The sequence below is a fragment of the Mya arenaria genome, chromosome 6 (genome assembly GCF_026914265.1).
Source record: "Mya arenaria isolate MELC-2E11 chromosome 6, ASM2691426v1".
Lineage (NCBI taxonomy): Eukaryota > Metazoa > Mollusca > Bivalvia > Myida > Myidae > Mya > Mya arenaria.
This window is the reverse complement of record NC_069127.1, coordinates 8,507,029-8,528,870: the sequence shown is the minus strand read 5'-3', so window position 1 is coordinate 8,528,870 and position 21,842 is coordinate 8,507,029. Positions and strand designations below refer to the sequence as shown.

At 39.0% G+C, this 21,842-nt stretch overlaps 1 protein-coding gene across 1 annotated transcript; it reads left to right on the top strand.

Moving 5' to 3' along the window:
• The first annotated feature begins 5,865 nt into the window (after nt 1-5,865).
• Nucleotides 5,866-8,747, top strand: LOC128236531 (uncharacterized). Its single transcript, XM_052951440.1, has 3 exons — nt 5,866-6,277; nt 7,545-7,682; nt 8,107-8,747. The coding sequence occupies exons 1-3, from the start codon at nt 6,022-6,024 to the stop codon at nt 8,547-8,549; spliced, it is 837 nt and encodes a 278-aa protein (XP_052807400.1). The 5' UTR covers nt 5,866-6,021; the 3' UTR covers nt 8,550-8,747.
• Nucleotides 8,748-21,842: the final 13,095 nt, after the last annotated feature.

Sequence of the window (21,842 nt, the reverse complement as noted above, 5' to 3'; positions counted from 1 at the left end):
ACATGGATGTACATAGTACGCTTAGAGTATATACAATTATACGTAACACGAGGATGTACATAGTACGCTTAGAGTATATACAATTATACGTAACACGAGGATGTACATAGTACGCTTAGAGTATATACAATTATACGTAAAACGAGGATGTACATATTTCGCTTAGAGTATATACAGTTATACGTAACATGAGGATCTACATAGTTCGCTTAGAGTATATACAGTTATACGTAACGCGAGGATCTACATAGTTCGCTTAGAGTATATACAGTTATACGTAACGCGAGGATCTACATAGTTCGCTTAGAGTATATACAGTTATACGTAACGCGAGGATGTACATAGTACGCTTAGAGTATATACAATTATACGTAAAACGAGGATGTACATAGTACGCATAGAGTATATACAATTATACGTAAAACGAGGATGTACATAGTTCGCGTAGAGTGTATACAATTATACGTAAAACGAGGATGTACATAGTTCGCGTAGAGTGTATACAATTATACGTAAAACGAGGATGTACATAGTTCGCTTAGAGTATATACAATTATACGTAAAACGAGGATGTACATAGTTCGCTTAGAGTATATACAATTATACGTAAAACGAGGATGTACATAGTTCGCTTAGAGTATATACAATTATACGTAAAACGAGGATGTACATAGTACGCGTAGAGTATATACAATTATACGTAAAACGAGGATGTACATAGTACGCGTAGAGTATATACAATTATACGTAAAACGAGGATGTACATAGTTCGCGTAGAGTATATACAATTATACGTAAAACGAGGATGTACATAGTTCGCGTAGAGTATATACAATTATACGTAAAACGAGGATGTACATAGTTCGCTTAGAGTATATACAATTATACGTAAAACGAGGATGTACATAGTACGCTTAGAGTATATACAATTATACGTAAAACGAGGATGTACATAGTTCGCTTAGAGTATATACAATTATACGTAAAACGAGGATGTACATAGTTCGCGTAGAGTATATACAATTATACGTAAAACGAGGATGTACATAGTTCGCTTAGAGTATATACAATTATACGTAAAACGAGGATGTACATAGTTCGCTTAGAGTATATACAATTATACGTAAAACGAGGATCTACATAGTTCGCTTAGAGTATATACAATTATACGTAAAACGAGGATGTACATAGTTCGCGTAGAGTATATACAATTATACGTAAAACGAGGATGTACATAGTTCGCTTAGAGTATATACAATTATACGTAAAACGAGGATGTACATAGTTCGCTTAGAGTATATACAATTATACGTAAAACGAGGATGTACATAGTTCGCTTAGAGTATATACAATTATACGTAAAACGAGGATGTACATAGTTCGCGTAGAGTATATACAATTATACGTAAAACGAGGATGTACATAGTTCGCGTAGAGTATATACAATTATACGTAAAACGAGGATGTACATAGTTCGCTTAGAGTATATTTTTACGTAAAACGAGGGTGTACATAGTACGCTTAGAGTATATACAATTATACGTAAAACGAGGATGTACATAGTACGCTTAGAGTATATACAATTATACGTAAAACGAGGATGTACATAGTTCGCTTAGAGTATATACAAATATACGTAAAACGAGGATGTACAGAGTACGCTTAGAGTATATACAAGTATACGTACATAATACGCTTAGAGTATATTTTTACGTAAAACGAGGATGTACATAGTACGCTTAGAGTATATTTAAAAAATATTACACACCACTGAGGTCCATAACGCCTCGGTCCATACACACCTTCATTCGGGGCACACTGGCCCGAAGTGTTATAAAGAAGAGTATATACAATTATAAGTGCATAGTACACGTAGAGTATATACAATTATAAGTGCATAGTACACGTAGAGTATATACAATTATAAGTGCATAGTACACGTAGAGTATATACAATTATAAGTGCATAGTACACGTAGAGTATATACAATTATAAGTGCATAGTACGCGTAGAGTATATACAATTATAAGTGCATAGTACGCGTAGAGTATATACAATTATAAGTGCATAGTACGCGTAGAGTATATACAATTATAAGTACATAGTACGCGTAGAGTATATATATATATACAATTATAAGTACAAAGTACGCGTAGAGTATATACAATTATAAGTACATAGTACGCGTAGAGTATATACAATTATAAGTACATAGTGCGCTTAGAGTACATACAATTATAAGTACATAGTGCGCTTAGAGTATATACACTCATAAGTACATAGTGTGCTTAGAGTATAATATACAATTATAAGTACATGTACGCGCAGAGTATATACAAATGTGCATATATAATGACTTTTATTTTCCATGTGACTATTTTTTCTGATCAAAAGAAGAGTAAAAGTTAAATAACATCACGATGGCAGTGTGACGGTGACACGATTATGCCAAAGTTCAAATTTCATGATGACACAACGACCCATTTACTGATTCAACCAAATTTGAAGTACTTGTAATTGATACGAATTATGGCGGTTAGGTTCTTAATTTCGTAAATACGCGTTCTCCTGAGTGTCTAAGTACTTTACCTTGTTTATTAATGTCATATACTGTCAGATTATATGATGGTATCTCTCCTTATACGTAAATGCTGTTTTGATATCAATGTCAAACCTGCTCCGACGTCATAGACATTTGTTTAAGAGACCTTCGCTCCCTGAATATTGCTGGTACGTATAGATTCCCAACCAAAAAGTGTAGGTTTACTTAATTTTAGGGAAAGTAAACTTGGCTGTCAATTTTCATGTACCAAGGGCACTTTATTTCCTACAGTACCAGTACCTTAAAGCAGAAGCCATTGAACATAACGTCAAACTGAAAATCAAACAGTTCTTGATTAACGGGGGCTTGACAATTGTTGAAATGAAATTGCTGAACAAATATTGTTATGAGTCGGTTTGTTTTATCTTAAGTCGAGCTTGAATCCGCTTTAACGCACCCACACATGAGTGTCCCAAGTATTTAAACCCAGCTTACCACTGGAATACCAGACCGTAAAACTAGTTTGGATTATAGTTTGAAAGAATGAGAAAACTATTCTAAGGTACAGTTTTTTGGAAAATCATATTAAAGGGTTAAAGGGAATATCATAATTATTTGTAAGAGTTATCGTATGCTACAACGTGGTGTCATTTCCTAATAATATGGGTTTTCTACTCTTATTTCTGTGTTTCTGTTGAAGAGACGGGGGTGGAAGTGGTTGGCGGGGTAGAAACAGGAAATCCATCGGTCATAGACCAGGCCACGCTCCAAGACATTTGTTATAAATTCTAGAACTGACCTCCTTCCTCGCGTTACAACCATGTTCACCAAACTTTTTGTGTTTGTCCCGAAACAGGGATATGAAAAAGTACTTATTCATATAGTGCATTTTGAAGAAAACATCTTACTTTCAGGACAAGTTAGAAGGCATGTATTGCGGTTTGTGTGTGCATGGCGTGTCCCGAAACAAGACTGTGCAAATTGTTCTATGTTTTAACTTATGGAAGAAAACATTTACTTTCATGACGATTCCTTCTTCTTTTTAAAGTGCTAAGAGCAGCTAGGTTAGAATGACGGGCTCATGATCGCGTGCATGATTTTTATCAAAATGCGTCACAGACGTGGTGTTTATGTCTTACATGAAAATAAAAGTTCTTTCAAGTCCATCGACCCTGTAACATTGTAGCAATGTCCTTATTCAAACAGTTAATTAGTGAAGTATTTCTAGACCCCATTCAGCGGGTAAAAAAACTCCTCCATGCTGAGTACAGGGCCGCCTTCGTTAAAAGAAACCTTTCATAGATTCCAATTAATAACAAATATTTGAATGAAGTGTTTGGTAGGCCTATTTGTTTGAATAATTAAACAAAACGTGCTCTTTGTACGCATATTCAGCTATGTTGAAATTAAGTTTCCGAAATTTAATACTTTACTTTCTCTTAAGGCCAAGGTTGTTATGTGTTGATACGGGTGGACACATTTCAAGACACGGGCATTCTATAAAAGAGAAAACAGGCAGACTCTTGTCCTTTAGTATCGCTTACAATAAACACGCCAACAGTTCTGGAAAATTAAAATCGTCTTACGCGGTGAGTTAAAATATAATATTTCCTTTTATCTAAATGAATATATTTCTCTCTATTTAAATGCAAGAAAGAATGAAAGCTCATTTGATAAAGTTGTTGGATGGAATTGAATGGAGGTGCACGATTAGGCAGTGGAACTGTCGGCTATTACGCAACATCTGTCACAATTCCGACTGTTCGAAGCAACCAATTGCATTATAACATTATTTCTTTTAAAAATCGCAAACAACAGCAGATTATTGCCAAAAAACGTCGATAAATCGTATATGTTACTTAAAAAATGATTCCTAGCAAACGGTTCCGTATTGATGTGTGTTGTCATTCGACTGGAAACTGTTGGGAATCAGGGAAACTGTATATTAGTTGGTTTTGACAAATGAGCGCACCCATTGGCTTATCAGGCGTATATAAGCACTACAGGCTCAGTATGTCAAGTGTCAATCTCATTTTGTCATTAGTAATATGTAGATGTCGTCAAATAGCAATTAGGGAAGATAAGAAAATCCCACAACTTCGATTTTCTTATACTTTAAAAGCTATCTAATCCTTTGTTTTGGTTCAAATTTTTACGTTTTCTTTGATTGTTGCACCCAGATCAGCTATGAGCGGCCATTATTCTTCACAACTGCCATTTGCTTCCATAACATGTAAAACCATGAAAACAAAACATTACGACACGTGGTGATACATTTGATCTAGGCTTGACATAGTCATGATTGCAAAGACTGGTGTTTACTACGAAAGATGTGGACGGTTGTGTGAACTCACTTGTAAAGATCTATAGACATAAAAGAAAATGGTTTGATTCGCGTTTTTGCGAATTAAGTGAAAGGTACTCAAATGTGACATATTTATAACTTGGGCATTATACTTGTGTTTACCAAGACACTTGGATAAATCTTGGTACCAAATTCAATTTGGTAAAAAAACGTCGAGTACAGGCTTTTAAATCTTGGTACTTATCAAAACAGCGATTTATTGGCTTCGATTTCAAGATACGGTTGTTATATATTTGTTAAAAAGTATGCATTCGTAAGAGCGTCTTAACAGAAACAAACAAATGACAAGAGGACACAGGTCCTAAATTGAATCCCAAGTATGCTCCTACTAACGGCAAATCCTCGAACCGCTCCTCTCTCTCTCTCTCTCTCTCTCTCTCTCTCTTGTATATATATATATAGTGAGAGTTCATACTTTAGAAGACAATTGTTACTTGTGGCATAGTCAAATCCATTCATGTTTGTTTAGTTATCAGAACACAGACAAGTTTTCCATCGATATCTCGAAATATTGTAAGAACAATATCTCAATATTTGATTAATGGAATTGTTCCGAATGGCTGTCAATGCTCAGGAATTTAATATAAATTTAATATAGTGGAATCTGTTTGTCAACAACTCTTGTTGTACATTTAACAGCCTTTTATCACCACAATATTTTCTCGTTGCAGGACATAGCGCCGGCCAAAGACATTTTTATGAGAAAATCGAATTTTCTTATTGTTTCCTATAAACCGTATTTAACGGGTCGTTCACTTTTAGCAAATTTTATTAATTTAAGGTGTGTTGACATAAGTTTGTGAAACATAAACTTGATTGTGACAAAAACTTTATCAAACGTTTGTTCAAAGGCGTTGACTAATACATTTTTTAAGGTTATTGACTTATTATAATTGTTTAACAATATTAACTTAAGCAGCTACGACGTTTGTGAATTATATGAATAAAAAAACACAGTGCTAAACAAGCGCCTTTTGCAAAAGTAGTATTTAAGCAACGCGTAAACAGGGAGTTTGATTTGCCGACATTATAAATTTAAGTCAAACTCGTAGGCCGAAATCGGAAGTAGCGAAACGGAGTTTCTTTCCGCTGGAAGAGGTGATCACATTCCCTGATGTCGGTGAAGCCCGCACGGCCGGGAGCGGACACAGACGTGGACCGCTACATCCGGGAGAGTGTCAAAAGCTTTAAGGACTGTAATGTGAAGAACAACGCGCGACGGAATTCCCTCCAGAGGCGGACGCTGGGGATCGAGTGTGAGCGCCGCCTTGCGAGTGCCAGCCTGTCACGCGAGGAGAGGCAGCTGCGACAACATCTCCGCCAGATGAACATTGAGAAAGCAAAGAATCACATCATCCATAACCTCAGGGGTGAGTCTCGATCCTCCTATCTCTCATACTGATTCACGTGATATCAAACTTTAAAACATGATATTTATACCAAAAGCCATGGGCATTTTCGAGGTAAACTTGAAAAAGAAGTACCTATTGGACGCTTTTCTGAAACGAATATGTGTCTGTTTCTATTCTTTAAATATATATTCATATATATATATATAATATATATATAATATATAAATATATATAAAAGGTTAAGATTATTTAAATCATAGTGATATATGCATGTTTAATCTCTGTCAACATTTCTGTTTACAATTCAATCTATCAACGCAGCCGCATGTTTACTCAACGGTTGGAAGTATTTATTCTCCCAAGTGAGAAGATAAAAACATCATTTTGAGTTGATTATAGTAATAAATACAAGAACCCGGTTCCAAATTCAATAACAGGATAATAAAATAAATTGACCCTTCAGCAAATATTTGTGCAAACTCCATTACTCATTGATTAACAGAGTTCCTCACCACCGTCTGTAGCACCAGTAGAGTAATACAAATGTATTTCATTATCATTATAGTTCACATCAGTTTTTACGTTTCGTATATATATGCTAAGGTTTGCGTTCGTAAAATGTGCTTTTCGTGCCAACTTTGTATGTATTTATAGGTATAGAATTGCATTTTAATTACACGCATATTTTATTTGAAACAGATTGCAACATAACGTGATGACACTCTATTGAGGTTATTCTAAATCAGTGTCATTCGTAAAACGAAGTTTATCATCTTGATTTGAAGTACTTATTAATATGTGACCATTTACACTGACAAAAGACGACTATGTTGTGACTTGACCGACTCACCAAAATACCCCGTCTCATTTTGTTCCTACACTGTAGCCCCATTTTCTTGAAACTTGTTGTTTAAGTAGCTTATCTCAATAAGCCAAAATACATACTAAAATTTGATTTTGATTAAATGAAAATGGTTTGTTGTAAATATCTTAAAGACTATGACTATTTAAAATCTTAAAATTCTTAAAAATGTAAATATAACACAAATTATAGAAAAAATAAGCTTAATAGCTTAATCATGTTATAAAAGACAAAAGACGTTTCGAGAAATTTGGGTCTGGAGTAGGTGACCCACTTTTAAGTTCGAGCCTACAAACGGTTAGTTCTCTTACTTGGCATTTTTAAAGGTTTCTACTCGCATAATGCACTTCATCGCAGTCAATATCAGCATGTACATAACAAGCTAAAAAGAATTGTATCAACTAAAATAAAGTGATGTTTCAGATACCAAGTCAGGGCACCGGAAGGTCAGCAAGGAGGAGCGGGCGGTACCGCATGAGCTGCCCATCCCCGTGGAGCCATATCCTGTCACCTTCCGCCCCGACACTCCCTCACCCACTGAGCTTGACAGGCGCATACATGGTGCGGGTACGGAGTTTTATAATCATGTGCATATAATGTATTCTTTCTTCCGTACGTGTTGTGCAGTTTTGAAATTTAATAGATAAGCAGATGGAATGTTTTGTAAAACGATAATAATAATATGCCCAGCAATATTATGATGGAACGAGCCCAAAAGTAGTTTAAATAATAACAAGTCATCAATTAATTTAATCGCCTTAAATAAAATCGTACGAAACAGTTTTTGATGGTCGGAGTGTTCTGTTTGTATATATGTCCGCCTCTCATCCGGGCCTCACCAGCGAATCGGTCATTGGCTTCCCAAGTGCACCTTTCTACCCAGAAACGGGCACGAGGGAGATTCATGTCAGATTAAAACTGTCTTTACACTCAGTTCTCACTACATGTATGTTTGGCAACTTATTGTAAGCGCGTGTTATTTCAGGGCGGGCGTATGCGGCGCGAAGTCACCGGCGACGGTCCCGGGAGTTCGAGGACCTGAATCTAAACACCGGAAATAACGGTTCCCTGTTCCAGATACCGGAAGTATCCCACGAGGACGAGGGTCCGCGCAGGCGCGTGAACTCCATGTCTACCGCGCAGCGTGTCCTGAGCCGGAAACACTACAGCTCTTCCGGTAGTTCTAGCACCGCCGGAACACCTAGGGGATCACCTAAAACCAGGAAGAAGAGTCTCGGACAAAAGAAGAGAGCTACCTCAAACAACTCTTCCAAAGAGAGCGTGGATGAAGGCAGCGACCAAATTACCTCCCTTTCGGAGTTGCACTGGATTGGTGATCCGGAAGCGATCCACTCCGTGCGGCGGCCACGGCTGACGGTGGATGAACAGGAACTAGAGGCAGAGATCCACAAATTGACCCTCACTTGACCAACCGGTCTCCGGGGCGGACCGCGGACTGATAAGCATGGTGTTCAGTAAAAGGCTTACAAGTGCATCTTACAACTTTGTACCGAACTGGATAAGTTGTGTCGGTTGGTACATAGCTGGGAAAATAATATTTAGTTAAGTGCTTCTTGAACATAGGAAACGAAAGGTGGTCGAGCATTAGAGCTATATTTTGGCATTTATTTTTATTATTGTACACCGACATTTTAATATTACTTCGTGAACATTTTCAGATATGTTTTATCATTTGCGTATGTGTCTTTTATCATGTGTAGTTTGCTTTTACAAATAAAGCGATTTAATTCTTTGTTTAGTTTCTTCCATCGCCTTTAGTTAAGTGAACTCATACACAGTACATGGAAGTTTCTTATGTACGTGAAGTTAGCGGCCTAGCGGCCTAGCGGCCTAGCGGCGTGAAGTTAGCGGCCCAGCGGCCTAGCGGCGTGTATGAGGGCTATTCGTTGCCAAAAGTCCAGACGTGTATGTGTGTATTTTAGGTTTGTAACATTGATGATTTACCAATTTACATTTTACAACCGCCAACTCATCGGTTGTATGTTTACATTTTACTCTGCACATTTTAATTTTTCATTGTACCAATTGGAGTTTTATTCTCCTTGCATCTATTCAACAGACGTCAATCTGTGAACGTCACATGCCGAGTTTTACATTGCGGTGTGTAGGAGACAGATTTCAGTTCTTAGTTCTACAGTTGAACATGTTTACGAGAACGAATTTAATTTTATTTATAGATAGCTCCGCATTAACCATGTCTTAACTCCGCCTTAACCATGTCTTAACTCCTCATTACGTCTTTCGGAAATTTCCGCTATCACTCGGCTCTATTTAAACCAATTATGGATACTTTGGACCATGGACATTGCGAACCTTATTATGGACATTACGAATCATCTATATTATGACATTATGGACTATGATTTGGAAACAGGATGGATTATTAATTATTTCATGTCGAATAAAATAATATATGATATAACAACATGTTTTTGTCTATATAATAGTAATTAATACGCACATATGACATGAAATGAGATGTATGCAAAATGATACTTGACTCAAACACAACAAAATGTAAGTCATTAGCATTAAATTAAACTTCAAGAATGAAAAGTCCCATTGTCTTATTTTTCTTTTAAAGCTGCACTCTCACAGATTGACAGTTTTGACAACTATTTTTATTTTTTGTTTTGGAATTAGCCAACTTTTTGCGTAAATGTCTGAATACCAGTGGTATAAGACTGCTGACAAAAGATCAGATGCAGTTTTTCAGTTTAACGTTGCAAATTGATGTTTTATGGCTAAAAGTGATACTACAGTAACGTTTTAAGAAAAATGAAAAAGTCGGCAGTTTTCCAAACAATTTAAATCTGTTTTAGTGTGAGTAATCTTATTAATTGTATAGAAAGCATTGCTGCCAAAATCAGCCGAGTCTGGGACAAAAAAAAGGTTGTCAAAACTGTCAATCTGTGAGAGTGCAGCTTTTAATTACCATAAACACTATTTTAAATTCTACCATTAGAGGACACTTTCTTGCCTTTTTGCAATGTTTAAGATTGCAAGTAATATTAGATAATTTAAAATTTACGAAGAAAAAAATCTAAACTTTCATCAATTATTCACTAAGATGCCCCAGAGGTTTCTTACCTGGTAGCTGGAACTGTATGGATAAAATACACTTAGATTACAACTTCATATTACTCGTACATTATACTGTAACGAATATTATTTTATAAGTAATTAATAAAGTATTTTAATGATGAAGTCAATTTATTGCTAATAATCAATTATTACTTGCTGCTACCTTTTATACCCCACCCACACTCAACAGTCAGGGCTTTTTTTCACATTTGGGTGAAGCGGACCTAGCCCTTTTGGAGGGGAAAAATCGCGCGTTTGTTTTTCTAATCTAAGACTCACGATATCTATTTTTTTCATGTTCTTTAAATCCCCCCCCCCCCCCCCACTTGATTGTTATGGTTCACAGTGGCAGATCCCGTAATTAATAACTGGGGGACACAAGTTGGTTGGAGGGCTGTTCTTCCATCCACATGGATATTTTATTTCAATGATGTATTGAAATTACACGTTTACACCATACATGCTTATTAAGATTGTAAATGTATAACATCAGACAAAACTAGGTGGATATCATTATGATGTCCATCAAAAGTTTCGTGGGTTTGCTGGAGCAGGTTTTGAACAGGGACTTGCGTTAGAGGGGCGTTACTTAGGGGCACAACTTTTTGGACATGATCCCTCGAGTGGGCATGACATTAATATGTTTAAAATGTGGGAAGTGGGGTTTAGGGGTACTCCCCCTAGAATATTTTAAATATTTTTAGTCTGAATTGGTGCATTATGGCGTAATTAAGTGTTTTTTTCTGAGAAATATTGACAAAAAAAATAACCTTTAAGTTTACTTGCGGGCCAACTGGGGGGGGGGGGGCACAGGACATACAGCCCCCCCCCCCCCACTGAACGACCCGCCCATGGTCCACTTGTAAATAAAATAAATGGACAATTTTTGCTTGCTTGGGTATATAAGTAAAAAAACAACTGACAGTGGCAGTATAAATCTGGGTCCGTGAGCCCAGCTCAGATACACCCAACTACAATTGACTAAAATATGGTGATTTATAACCCATTTAGAAACATTGATCGTCAAAATAAAATAAAAGGTGAAGTTAATTTTAGTTTTTATTGTGAAATAAAGAGAGAGTACTCGGACTTACAACCGGGAATTTACAGGCGGTAGGCGAAGATGTTATCTCCCTTGCTTAATTCGACGGAAATAAACGAAAGAAAATCTGATTCGTTAGCTCCGCCCATTCACCTTCGTTTCTTCCGGTGACATTTACCATATAAGGTATAGGCGAAATCGTCTATCCTTCTAATTCTGAACTTGTCAATTGACTTTTGTAAACCTGGACTTGTTGGACTGCAAATGTTCATTTTACGAATGCGAGTGTCGACTGTAGGATTGCAGTTTTACATAATTATGCATGATTCGGCTTTCTAAATTACATCATCATATTGTATTGTTAAAGGCAAGTTATACGATCTATGTTTTAGTGAGTTTATACAGGGTCGATCTGACAAATATATATTTTGACTACTATAACGACAAATGACAAATCAATACGGAAAAACTGACGAATAGAAACAACAAATAGCACGTCTACATTGACAAATGTAAGAGATATTTAGTACGATTAAGAAGCACATTGTGGGAATTACACGTCTGGACTTTTGGCAACGAAAAGCCTCCATAGGCGTGAAGTTAGCGGCCTAGCGGCGTGAAGTTAGCGGCCTAGCGGCCCAATATGTTGTCTTATTTTAAAGCATGGATACATGCCTTTTCTTCTTAAACAATGATCTATTAACTGTTTTTTATGCACAAAATATATATTTGAAGCGATTCCAACATTTTTTTCAAAAATGTCTCAACCTTTATCTATTTTAAAGCATGCAAACATGCCTGCTCTTCTAAAACAATGATATATTTGCTGTTTATATGCACAAACTATCATTTTGAAGCGATTTTCAACATTTTTTCAAAAAAGTCGATCCAGCGATTCAGCGGCCTAGCGGCCTAAAACAATGATATATTTGCTATTTATATGCACAAATGATCAATCTGAAGCGATTTTAAACAATTTTTCAAAAGAGTCGATTAAGCGATTCAGCGGCCTAGTGGCCTAGCGGCGTGAAGTTAGCGGCCTAGCGGCCCAATATGTTGTCTTATTTTAAAGCATGGATACATGGCTTTTCTTCTTAAACAATGATCTATTAACTGTTTTTATGCACAAAATATCAATTTGGAGCGATTTTCAATATTTTTTTTCAAAAATGTCGATCAAACCTATATCTATTTTAAACCATGCAAACATGCTTTAAAATAGGATACCATATTAGGCCGCTTGGCCGCTAACTTCACGCCGCTAGGCCGCTAGGCCGCTGAATCGCAGGATCGACTTTTTTGAAAAAATGTTGAAAATCGCTTCAAAATTATATTTTATGCATAAAAACAGCAAATAAATCATTGTTTAAGAAGAGCAGGCATGTTTGCATGCTTTAAAATAGATAAATGTTTGATCGACTTTTTTGAAAAAAAATGTTGAAAATCGCTTCAAATTGATATTTTGTGCATAAAAACAGTTAATAGATCATTGTTTAAGAAGAAAATGCATGTATCCATGCTTTAAAATAAGACAACATATTGGGCCGCTAGCCCGCTAGGCCGCTAACTTCACGCCGCTAGGCCGCTAACTTCACGCCGCTAGGCCACTAATTTCACACCGCTAGGCCACTAACTTCACGCCGCTAGGCCGCTAGGCCGCTAACTTCACGTTATGTTTCTTTAGGACACAAATTCTCTTCGCAGCTCTACTTACAATGTCGAGCGCTGGATCCAGGTAGGCTTCGTGAGCTCTCGACTTACTATCACGAGCGCTCTGGTATCAACTTACATTCTTGAGCACTGAGCCCAGGTAGGCTATCATTAGCTCACGACTTCGTATCACGAGTGCTCGGGCCTCTACTTACTTTCTTGAGCACTGAGCCCAGGTAGGTTATCTTGAGCTCTCGGCTTACTATCGCGAGTGCTCGGGTCTGAACTTACTTTCTTGAGCACTGAACCCAGGTAGGCTATCTTGAGCTCTCGGCTTACTATCGCGAGTGCTCGGGTCTGAACTTACTTTCTTGAGCACTGAGCCCAGGTAGGCTATCTTGAGCTCTCGGCTTGCTATCGCGAGTGCTCGGGTCTGAACTTACTTTCTTGAGCACTGAACCCAGGTAGGCTATCTTGAGCTCTCGGCTTACTATCGCGAGTGCTCGGATCTGAACTTACTTTCTTGAACACTGAGCCCAGGTAGGCTATCTTGAGCTCTCGGCTTACTATCGCGAGTGCTCGGGTCTGAACTTACTTTCTTGAGCACTGAACCCAAGTAGGCTATCTTGAGCTCTCTGCTTACTATCGCGAGTGCTCGGGTCTGAATTTACTTTCTTGAGCACTGAGCCCAGGTAGGCTTTCTTAAGCTCTCGGTTTACTATCGCGAGTGCTCGGGTTTAAACTTACTTTCTTGAGCACTGAACCCAGGTAGGCTATCTTGAGCTCTCGGCTTACTATCGCGAGTGCTCGGGTCTGAACTTACTTTCTTGAGTACTGAACCCAGGTAGGCTATCTTGAGCTCTCCACTGACTATCACGAGCGCTGGAGTCTGAACTTACTTTCTAAAGCACTGGTCACAGGTAAGCTATCTCGACTTACTATCACGAGCACTCGGGTCTCAACTCATTTTCTTGAGCGCTCGGCTTACTATCTTAATAGCGACGAGAACAGAAATATCTTTAGAAGCTCACCTTCAAGTATAAACAATGATAATTAAAGAACATTACGATCACCCTTTCGCCATAAACTTTTGGAGCACTCGAAATGCTAAGTAGTGTACCACTCGAACTTGTAAGTGGTGGAGTAAATGATATACTAAGTGGTGGAGCACCCGAGATATTAAGTGTTTGATCACTCCAGATACTAAGTGGTGGAGCTCTCGAGATACTAAATGGTGAAGCACTGGGGGTACTAAGTGGTTGACCACTCGAGAAACTAAGTAGTGGAGCACTCGAGACACTAAGTGGTACACTCGAGAAACTAAGTAGTGGAGCACTCGAGATACTTAGTCGTTGTTCACTCGAGAAACTGAGCACCCGAGATACTAAGTGGTTGATCACTCAAGAAACTAAGCGGGGGAGCACTCGAGAAACTAAGTGGTGGAGCACTCGAGAAACTAAATGGTGGAACACTCGAGATACTAAGTGGTGGAGCACTCGAGATACTTAGTGGTGGAGCACTCGAGAAAACTAAGTAGTGGAGCACTCGAGATAGTAAGTGGTGGAGCACTCGAGATAGTAAGTGGTGGAGCACTCGAAATAGTATGTGGTGGAGTACTCGAGATAATAAGTGGTGGAGCACTCGAGATACTAAGTGGTGGAGCACTCGAGATACTAAGTGGTGGAGCACTCGAGATACTAAGTGGTGGAGCACTCGAGATACTTAGTGGTGGAGCACTCGAGATAGTAAGTGGTGGAGCACTCTAGATCCTAAGTGGTGGAGCACTCTAGATACTAAGTGGTGAAGCACTCGAGATACTAGGTAGTGGAGCACTCTAGATAGTAAGTGGTGGAGCACTCGAGATACTAAGTGTTTGAATACTCGAGATACTTAGTGGTTGAGCACTCGATATACAAAATGGTGGATCTTTCGATATACTTAGTGGTGGAACACTCTAGATACTAAGTGGTGGAGCACTCGAGATAGTAAGTGGTGGAGCACTCTAGATACTAAGTGGTGGAGCACTCTAGATACTAAGTGGTGGAGCACTCGAGATACTAGGTAGTGGAGCACTCGAGATAACAAGTGGTGGAGCACTCGAGATACTAAGTGGTGGAGCACTCGAGATACTAGGTAGTGGAGCACTCGAGATAACAAGTGGTGGAGCACTCGAGATACGGATACGATTAGTGTTCGATGTGAATATTCTGAACATCATTGTTGGTGTTGTATTTATATCGGGAAGCTAGCGTACAAACCTTATCTAACATCATCATCATTCTGAGTGTTGTAAGTTTACGATGTAGGTAGGCTTATACATGTTGCCAATAGCTTTCATAGGTAATTTAATGATATCACTACATATGAGGAGCGTTTCATACATAATGGCAACAACAGTGCGTTACCATTTAATGTAAAGCTTGTGTCTAACAGCAGAGCGTTACAATTACCCGTATAGCTTGTGTCTAACAGCAGTGCGTTATAATTACCCGTATAGCTTGTGTCTTACAGCAGTGCGTTACCCGTATAGCTTGTGTCTAACAGCAGTGCGTGACAATTACCTGTATAGCTTGTGTCTTACAGCAGTGCGTTACAATTACCAGTATAGCTTGTGCCTTACAGCAGTGCATTACCCGTATAGCTTGTGTCTAACAGTAGTGCGTTACCCGTATAGCTTGTGACTAACAGCAGTGCGTTACCCGTATAGCTTGTGACTAACAGCAGTGAGTTACCCGTATAGCTTGTGACTAACAGCAGAGCGTTACAATTACCTGTATAGCTTGTGTCTAACAGTAGTGCGTTACCCGTATAGCTTGTGTCTAACAGTAGTGCGTTACCCGTATAGCTTGTGACTAACAGCAGTGCGTTACCCGTATAGCTTGTGACTAACAGCAGTGCGTTACCCGTATAGCTTGTGTCTAACAGCATTGCGTTATCCGTATAGCTTGTGTCTATCAGCATCACGTTACCCGTATGGCGTGTGTCTAATAGCAGAGCGTTACCCGTATATCGTGTGTCTAACAGCAGTGCGTTACCCGTATACAGCGTGTGTCTAAAAGCAGTGTGTTATCCGTATAGCTTGAGACTAACAGCAGAGCGTTACCCGTATGGTGTGTGTCTAACAGCAGTGCGTTTCCCGTACAGAGTGTGTCTAATAGCATCGCGTTACCCTTATAGCGTGTGTATAACAGCATCACGTTACCCGTATGGCGTGTGTCTAACAGCATCGCGTTAACCTTATAGCGTGTGTCTAACGGCAGTGCGTTACCCGTATGGCTTGTGACAAACAGCATCGCGTTACCCGTATGGCGCTACCCGTATGGCGTTACCTGTATAGCGTGTGTCTAACAGCATCGCGTTACCCGTATGGCGTTACCCGTATGGCGTTACCTGTGTAGCATGTGTCTAACAGCAGTGCATTACCCGTATAGCGTGTGTTTAACAGCATCGCGTTACCCGTATAGCTTAATTGTGTCTAACAGCAGTGCGGTACCCGTATACAGCGTGTGTCTAACAGCATCGCGTTATCCGTATAGCTTGTGTCTATCAGCATCACGTTTCCCGTATGGCGCGTGTCTAACAGCAGAGCGTTACCCGTATATCGTTTGTCTAACAGCAGTGCGTTACCCGTATACAGCGTGTGTCTAACAGCAGTGTGTTATCCGTATAGCTTGTGACTAACAGCAGAGCGTTACCCGTATGACGTGTGTCTAACAGCAGTGCGTTACCCGTACAGCGTGTGTCTAACAGCAGTGCGGTACCCGTGTGGCCTGTGTCTATCAGCGTCGCGTTACCCGTATGGCTTGTGTCTAACAGCAGTGCGTTACCCGTATGGCTTGTGGCTAACAGCAGTGCATTTCCCGTATAGCTTGTGTCTAACGGCAACGCGCTACCCATATAGCGTGTGTCTAACAGCAGTGCGTTACCCGTATGGCTTGCGTCTCACAGGATCGCGCTACCTGAATGGCGTGTGTCAAACAGCAGTGCGTTACCCGTATAGCTTGTGTCTAACAGCATCGCGTTACCCGTATGGCTTGGGTCTAACAGCAGTGCGTTACCCGTATGGCTTGTGTCTAACAGCAGTGCGTTACCCGTATGACTTGGGTCTAACAGCAGTGCGTTACCCGTATGGCTTGTGTCTCACAGCATCGCGCTACCCGTATAGCGTGTGTCAAACAACATCGCGTTACCCGTATAGCGTGTGTCTAACAGCAGTGCGTTACCCGTATGGCTTGGGTCTAACAGCAGTGCGTTACCCGTATTGCTTAGGTCTAACAGCAGTGCGTTACCCGTATGACTTGGATCTAACAGCAGTGCGTTACCCGTATGGCTTGTGTCTCACAGCATCGCGCTACCCGTATAGCGTGTGTCAAACAGCATCGCGTTACCCGTATAGCGTGTGTCTAACAGCAGTGCGCTTCCCGTATGGTTTGTGTCTAACAGCATCGCGTTACCCGTTTGGCATGTGTCTAGCAGCAATGCGTCACCATTATAGCTTGTGTCTAACAACAGTGGATTACCCGTATAGCGTGTGTCTAGTGCATCGCGTACCCGAATGGCGTGTTTCTAACAGCATCGCGTTACCCGTATGGCTTGTGTCTAACAGCATCGCGTTACCCGTATGGCGTGTGTCTAACAGCATCGCGTTACCCGTATAGCTTGTGTCTAACAGCAGTGCGCTACCCGTATAGCTTGTGTCTTACAACATCGCGTTACCCGTATAGCGTGTGTCTAACACAAGTGCGCTACCCGTATAGCTTGTGTCTAACAGCATCGCGTTACCCGTATGGCTTGTGTCTAAAAGCAGTGCGTTTCCCGTATGGTTTGTGTCTAACAGCAGTGAGTTACCCTTATGGTTTGTGTCTAACAGCATCGCGTTACCCGTTTGGCATGTGTCTAGCAGCAGTGCGTCACCGTTATAGCTTGTGTCTAACAGCAGTGGGTTACCCGTATAGCGTGTGTCTAGTGCATCGCGTACCCGAATGGCGTGTTTCTAACAGCATCGCGTTACCCGTATGGCTGGTGTCTAACAGCATCGCGTTACCCGTATGGCGTGTGTCCAACAGCATCGCGTTACCCGTATAGCTTGTGTCTAACAGCATCGCGTTACCCGTATAGCTTGTGTCTTACAGCATCGCGTTACCCGTATGGCTTGTGTCTAACAGCAGTGCGTTACCCGTATGACTTGGGTCTAACAGCAGTGCGTTACCCGTATGGCTTGTGTCTCACAGCATCGCGCTACCCGTATAGCGTGTGTCAAACAACATCGCGTTACCCGTATAGCGTGTGTCTAACAGCAGTGCGTTACCCGTATGGCTTGGGTCTAACAGCAGTGCGTTACCCGTATTGCTTGGGTCTAACAGCAGTGCGTTACCCGTATGACTTGGATCTAACAGCAGTGCGTTACCCGTATGGCTTGTGTCTCACAGCATCGCGTTACCCGTATAGCGTGTGTCAAACAGCATCGCGTTACCCGTATAGCGTGTGTCTAACAGCAGTGCGCTTCCCGTATGGCTTGTGTCTAACAGCAGTGCGTTACCCGTATGGTTTGTGTCTAACAGCATCGCGTTACCCGTTTGGCATGTGTCTAGCAGCAATGCGTCACCATTATAGCTTGTGTCTAACAACAGTGGATTACCCGTATAGCGTGTGTCTAGTGCATCGCGTACCCGAATGGCGTGTTTCTAACAGCATCGCGTTACCCGTATGGCTTGTGTCTAACAACATCGCGTTACCCGTATGGCGTGTGTCTAACAGCATCGCGTTACCCGTATAGCTTGTGTCTAACAGCAGTGCGCTACCCGTATAGCTTGTGTCTTACAACATCGCGTTACCCGTATAGCGTGTGTCTAACACAAGTGCGCTACCCGTATAGCTTGTGTCTAACAGCATCGCGTTACCCGTATGGCTTGTGTCTAAAAGCAGTGCGTTTCCCGTATGGTTTGTGTCTAACAGCAGTGAGTTACCCGTATGGTTTGTGTCTAACAGCATCGCGTTACCCGTTTGGCATGTGTCTAGCAGCAGTGCGTCACCATTATAGCTTGTGTCTAACAGCAGTGGATTACCCGTATAGCGTGTGTCTAGTGCATCGCGTACCCGAATGGCGTGTTTCTAACAGCATCGCGTTACCCGTATGGCTGGTGTCTAACAGCATCGCGTTACCCGTATGGCGTGTGTCCAACAGCATCGCGTTACCCGTATAGCTTGTGTCTAACAGCAGTGCGCTACCCGTATAGCTTGTGTCTTACAGCATCGCGTTACCCGTATAATTAATCCCCAACCTAAATAGCTAACTTATTACCCCTTTATAAAAGGCCGTATAATTGCATTATTTTAACTTTAAAATATTTAATTATTTACTGCGCAATTTACTTTCACTTTTGGTTTTTAGTTTCTGCAGTAGCCAGTATGATTGTTGTTTAAGGGTCATTGCTTTTAAACTTTAATTTGATTGACTGTTCGTTTTAAGGGTATAAATAAAGAAAAAGTTCGCGGTTTTTCATTAGAACATATTTTCTTCGAGTTGCAAGTTTGTAAAAAAAAATGCGCTCCCTCCCTGCCCTATAATATATTATTAAAAATTTGCATTTTGTGTGATCTTTAATATTTTGTATGTTTTGATGTGGTATATGTTTGTTTAAATTGGTAAATGTATCAATGATTGATATGTCTTGACAAATTATGTATTTAAATTATTATTGATGAAATTTGTTTAAGATATATACAGTACAGTGATAGTATGTTTTGGTTTAAGGATTTTCATATAAATGACTTCAATGTATATTTATATAATATTTATGATTCTATTACTAATAGTATTGCAGAACTGTTTAAGGGTTTGTTATAATTTATGATTGGGTGCATTTATGTGAGTTTGCATTAAAAGGCGGTTTGCTTTTGTTGAAATTTGATGTGCTTACTTATATTAATTTCTTGTTGATTTGCCATTGATTGATAAATTTATACTTAAATTAAATTCTTGTTGATTTGTCATTGATTGATTTATTTATCATCAATTTGATTGCAACTCGATAAAGTTCGAATTATCAGAACAGAACAGAACAGAAAATTTATTTTTGACTTAAGCATATACAGCTCATCGTCACATTACACAAATATAAACATAAATATAGAATACACACACACATAAACAATCAAAATATATAAAATTTCATGTATAACACATTTAAAATGAGTTTTGCATCATTGACAGATTTTTCAGAAATTACTCAAAAATGGAAAGAACAAAAGAAAATAAGGAAAACATCAACCAAGTTACACACAAATCAGCGTGTATGGTGGTTGATATAGAAGTGAGAATGTTAAATATATTCTTTAACACATAAACCTTGAAAATTGGGGAAAGAAATCGAATAAGACATGAAAATAGAAGCAGTATTGCCGTTTATAAAGGAACCTAATACCAATAGATTGGAGATACATCATGTGTGATAAAACAACAACAGGAAACAAAACAAACAAACATGTAAAAAGGAAATACAAAGACCTATACAGCTCGTCTAGTTTTTGGTGACAATTTATGAATAAAACCATTAAGCATTGTTCTTTCTTATTTCAAAGGCTTTTAGACAAAAAATTGCTAATTTAACAAGAAGTGATTTATTATCAGTTTGCAGTAGAGAGATAAACTTAGCCATACTAGGATGTTCTGAATAGTATCTGGGTATAAAGTTTCTACGAACATCAGCATACATTGGACATTTTAAGACAAAATGGTACTCGTCTTCCAGATCGTTTAAATTACAAAATGTACACTTTCTTTCATTTCTTACAATGTTATTATGTCTCCCAACTTCAATATTTAATCTATGTGACGAAAGCCTTAATTTTGCAAGTACTTGTCTGTACTTCATGTTTTCTAATTTGTGAATATAGCTTGAGACTTCGAATGTGTCTTTTAGTTCTTTATATAGAGATTATCAAATACATAATTAACTATGACTTTGTGTTTGTGTTGTTTATTTAGTGTTGATAGGAAAGTTGATATTTTAAGATCAGACTTATTGTCTACTGGGTGAGTACCTAAATTGGAACACTTTCGGCACTATTTGTGAAATAGTTTTAGTTAGACTTGCACCACAACTACAAAATATTCCATCAGCATACAAGGATTCAAGACCAATTGGTTGATCAAAATGGCATTTTTCAAGATACTATCAATTTTGCATGAAAAGTACTTTATTAACCACACAATCAAGGACTGCCATTTTCATCCACAGAGTACCTAAATATGGAACAGTTTTAATTTGTTATTTATTTTTATGTATTCTTTTAAAATTATTGCTCCATGCATGTTTTGTTTAAGTAAATTTATACTTTATGTTATTTCCAGCTTGTCCTTTTTTGTCATTTTTGTCAGTAAAATTTGATGGTTTCAGTAAAATACAGGCTGTACCAATATGCTGTGATTGTGGCAAACATGAAGTCTTTCCTCCGCAAGCCATGTTTTGATATTTGAACATGAAAAGCTTTAAATGATCGCAGTATTTGAAATACTTACCGGAGAATCTTGTACCTTGGAACTTGTATCTGAAGCAAGCATCTATATTGATTAAAATCGTAAATAAACTTTTCTCGATCGTAAATAAACTTTTCTCGATCGGAAAAACACTTTTATAATGGGTGTTCCATATTTAGGTACTGTTCCGATTTAGGCACTCGCCCAGTACTGGTTACAATTAGAAGATTCATAAGCAGATTATTAATTCAACTTACTGTAACTTGATATTTATTTTTAAAAAATATTCCTTGTGTTGTTGATATTGCTTAGGGTTGAGTTTATGAAATATAATATGGTACATGGTTAGGGGTAGGACCTGGTATAAACAGATGATTTATTCCTAGGTCTTAAGTGTTATACATCCTCTATTAGTTAAATTTAACCTATTAGGTGAAGTAAAGGG